Source organism: Manacus vitellinus, unplaced genomic scaffold (genome assembly GCF_001715985.3).
Source record: "Manacus vitellinus isolate BGI_N305 unplaced genomic scaffold, ASM171598v3 scaffold_187_pilon, whole genome shotgun sequence".
In the NCBI taxonomy this organism is placed as follows: domain Eukaryota; kingdom Metazoa; phylum Chordata; class Aves; order Passeriformes; family Pipridae; genus Manacus; species Manacus vitellinus.
In genome coordinates, this window is record NW_021939312.1 from 55,194 (window position 1) to 56,278 (window position 1,085).

Consider the following 1,085-nt stretch of genomic DNA (forward strand, 5'->3'; position numbering starts at 1 on the left):
GTTATACACAAAAACCAACCAGTTTGGGTGTATTGTCAATGATTTGTGATGCCCCCAAACCACCAATTATTAATTGTGAATTAATAATTGTGTGCTAATCATTGTGCTAATAACTGATTTGTTATATCCCAAACCCACCATTTTGGGTGTACTGATGACTAATTTAATACACCCCAAATAATGGGGAGAATCCCCCAAAATCCTCTGGGGAGTGGGTGCCAACTCTCGGTAGGAGACCTGGCTGACCAAAACAACCTCAATTTTGGGTGAGATTTCCATTTTTGACCTTTTATTCTGCAAAATAACCTTTCAGCACCACAAGCGGCGGCGACAGAGCAACGCTCGGCTGGGGCACCAAACCCCTAAAATAATGAGGGCAACCCCCCAGAAGTTTGCCAGGAGCAGGTGCCAACTCTGAGCAGGAGCCACRGGTGGGAATTCTGAGGTGGAATTTCCGTTTTTGACCTTTTATTCTGTAAAACCACCTTTGGGCCCCGCCAGCGAGCGGCGCTCGGCCCGGGGGCACCGAAATGGCACCGAACCCACCCCAAACACCTAAAAGAGGGGGAGAACTCCCCCAAAGTGCTTTGAGGGGGCAGGTGCTAACTCCAGGTGGGGTCGTAGCCCGTCCAGTCCTGGGGGGGTGCCAGGTAAACGCGGCGGCCCCGGTACACGAAGCTGACGATGCCGCGGTAGCCGGCGCGGGGGACGCCGGATTTGAGGTCGTCCATGAGCCCCAAAGCCTTGGCAAAGGCTTTGAAGGCGTCTCGGCCGCTGTACTGGAGCCTGACGGCCCCCAAATCCCTCCTCCTGTTGCCCTGGAGCTCCTCCACCCTCACCTCGGGCGCCGAGTAGACCCTGGGCAGGAAGGAGTGCTCATACTCGTCCTTCTTGAGGTAAGAGAGGTCCAGGCGGGTGAAAGGCACGAAGTGGTCGTTGAGTTTGATGAACTTCAGGTACTGGTCGAAGAACTGGCCGTGGCTCACGCCCTTCCTGCCGAAGGTCATGGTGCGGGACACCTCGGGCCGGACGCACGAGCGGCCCCGGCGCTGCTCCGGCTGCCTCATCCAGTCGTCCCAAAACGC

At 55.9% G+C, this 1,085-nt stretch overlaps 1 protein-coding gene across 1 annotated transcript; it reads right to left on the reverse strand.

Annotated features, from left to right (window-relative positions):
• Positions 1-267: 267 nt before the first annotated feature.
• On the reverse strand, positions 268-1,079 carry MGAT1 (mannosyl (alpha-1,3-)-glycoprotein beta-1,2-N-acetylglucosaminyltransferase). Its single transcript, XM_018070562.3, has one exon. It carries the CDS (start codon positions 1,065-1,067, stop codon positions 603-605), a length of 465 nt encoding a protein of 154 aa, XP_017926051.3. The 5' UTR covers positions 1,068-1,079; the 3' UTR covers positions 268-602.
• Positions 1,080-1,085: the final 6 nt, after the last annotated feature.

What these genes read in the sequence shown, in the direction of transcription:
- MGAT1 (XM_018070562.3), bottom strand. Translation starts at nt 1,067, where the DNA reads ATGAGGCAGCCGGAGCAGCGCCGGGGCCGCTCGTGCGTCCGGCCCGAG.